Here is a 2,500-nt window from a genome sequence, read left to right as displayed (position 1 = left end):
ACTCCTTGTCTACTCTAAAATATCAAGGAACCACCTTGATAGGCCGAAGTGAGATAACGATATTTTTCCCATTTGTTTGAAAAAACACTGTATCGAAATTCTGAAAGAAACTCATTTTGTAAAATGCAGCACTGCAGAAAGAAGATTTAATTATACGTTCACCTGATGGTATTTATAATTTTGATTCTTAATCTTTTTCATTTAGCTCTTCTATTGCATGCTTTTACTTATGTTGCTATAACTTTGGAAAATGTAGACCATAATCATATTCTTCTTTTTCTATATCTTCTATCTAGCTAGGTCGCTAATGAGGCTTAAAACAATCAAGAACCTGCCTTTAAAACCTTCATTTTTTATAATTTATTTGGTGAAACTGGAGCCATTGTGCGCCAGAGGGGTGGGGGGCTAAGACACATTGGTTATCTACATTGGTATCTTACCTGGAAGTTTCCCACCATGATGAGCCCTGCAGCACAGATCCAGGCGCTGGAGAGGCCGGCCGTGTTGAGGATGCAGTTCTGGTGCTTCTCGATCACATGAGCGTAACGCAGCAGAGCAATCAGCATCACTGCAGGGGCAGATGGAGAGAGGAAGAAATAAGAAAGAGACATCTCATCATGCCGTCTGGTGACCACATCTGGCTTAAATCTTCCAGCAACTTTGCCAATCTACAAACTGGATTTCAGATGTTTACACTGTCCACCATGCATTGTCTTTGCCTACTAATTTTATGTTTTTCCTCAGCGTAGAAATTTAGTTCAACTGAATGTTTAGTGTCTTATCACTGTCTATAGGTCTAAATAAAAAAAAATATATATATTTTAAGCCCATGGGAATTTTGATAATTGCAGTCTGATCCGACCTAGTGTGGTATACTGTATGTGTGCTGTATCTCTACAATTGCTTTACTGTAAACGTAAAATAAAAAGAAATAAATGACAAATTTGCTAACAGTATCAGGATGCAGCACAAAAAGGAACAAGGTCAGTGTTGCATCTGTTACATTAAGTATCAATGCTATAGATCTCGGTGTGAGCAGATTCCTGGTCAGTGTTTATTAATCTGCTCCATCAAAGCTTCACAGCTTCTTCACGGTACCACATGACCACCTGATACTCATACTGCTCACATCTGGTACACATCACGCAGCACAGTACAGACAGCGACTGTTATGATGTCCATATTGTTACTCCAGGAAGCAGGGAACCAAGCGGCAGGCAGATAGAAAGATCTGCTTTCTGATCTTCTCATGTACGCTCACACCACACCTCAGAGTTAAAACAAGCTGCCTCACTAACATAAACTCATTTCCAGAGTGAAAACTTGGGGTTATCTATTATAACCCTAGTTATATAAGCACAGACGGAGCCCTCTACTGGACTCTATGGGTACTACCTCTCAACCATACCATGCAAGCATTCACCTACTGAGATATCTATAAACGTAGCCGGGCCCGGGGCGGCCTACCTGAATGAGCCTGCAAGCACACCGTATAAAAGGCGGCCTCGCCTCCTGACTGTTATCCTACACCCTATTCAGCGAGCGGCATAGGACAGGCAGGGCCCCGAGTAGAGGGCTCCGCCTGTGCTTAAATAACTAGGGTTACAATACGTAACCCCTCGTTATATCTTACACAGGCTCCGCCCTCTACTGGACTCTATGGGTACAGTGGGCGGAGCCCTGATGCATAAACAGCCACTGCACCGCAACCTCCTCTCCTCCGGTTGTGACCGTGGAGAAGACGGGGCCGCAGTTTACTTGGCTGCATAAGACATAAGTGCATTATGTCCAGGGGGGGGGGGGTCAGATACCTACTGACCCACAGCCCCCCCCCCCCCCCTCACCAGTCCTGTGTTGCCCCAGCAAGCACAGACGATGAGCCAGACATGTCCAAGAGATACAACTTTATGAAGGGGCCTGGCGTGAACCATCTTCATTCAAATTCTTTCTTTCTTTTCTCCGTATACGTCTCAGTTGTTATCCTGCTCGCTGAAGAGAAAAGGATGACAGTCAGGAGGCGAGGCCGCATTCAGGTAGGCCCGTCCCGGGGGCCGGCTACGTTTATAGATATCTCAGTAGGTGAATGCTTGCATGGTATGGTTGAGAGGTAGTACCCATAGAGTCCAGTAGAGGGCGGAGCCTGTGTAAGATGTAACTGTCACGATTCTCATGTTATGTCACGTTTATAGTTTTGTAGGTTTGGGTGTTTTTGCTGTTTTCCATGTCATGTTTTCCTTTGGGTTATTGTCTTGTCATTAGTTTCCCTGGTGTGTCTAATTGTCTGATTATGTTCACCTGGGCCCCTGTGTTTTCTCCTCCCTCCTCACCTGTGTCTTGTTGTGTGATTGAGTCTTGTGTGTATTTAAGTTCTGGGTTGTCTGTCTGTCTTGGTCGGTTCGTCTTGTTCCAGGACTAGTTCTGCGGTGAGTGTTCTGTTTTGTCATTGTATATATATATATATAGATATATATATATATATATATATAGATATATATCTATA

The 2,500-nt window shown here is 43.8% G+C and overlaps 1 protein-coding gene across 2 annotated transcripts in view; it reads right to left on the bottom strand.

Moving 5' to 3' along the window:
* The window catches only part of LOC307024104 (transmembrane protein 150A-like), a 31,175-nt gene that overhangs the window by 10,107 nt on the left and 18,568 nt on the right, over window positions 1-2,500 (bottom strand). For both annotated transcript variants that reach the window (XM_079657931.1, XM_079657930.1), the window contains exon 6: window positions 441-568. In XM_079657931.1, coding sequence (XP_079514057.1) covers window positions 441-568 — 128 coding nt within the window. The remainder of the gene's footprint in view (window positions 1-440; window positions 569-2,500) is intronic.

The sequence above is a fragment of the Notothenia rossii genome, assembly GCF_949606895.1.
Source record: "Notothenia rossii genome assembly, chromosome: 11".
Classification (NCBI taxonomy): Eukaryota; Metazoa; Chordata; class Actinopteri; order Perciformes; family Nototheniidae; genus Notothenia; species Notothenia rossii.
This window is presented reverse-complemented; position numbering and strand designations above follow the sequence as displayed.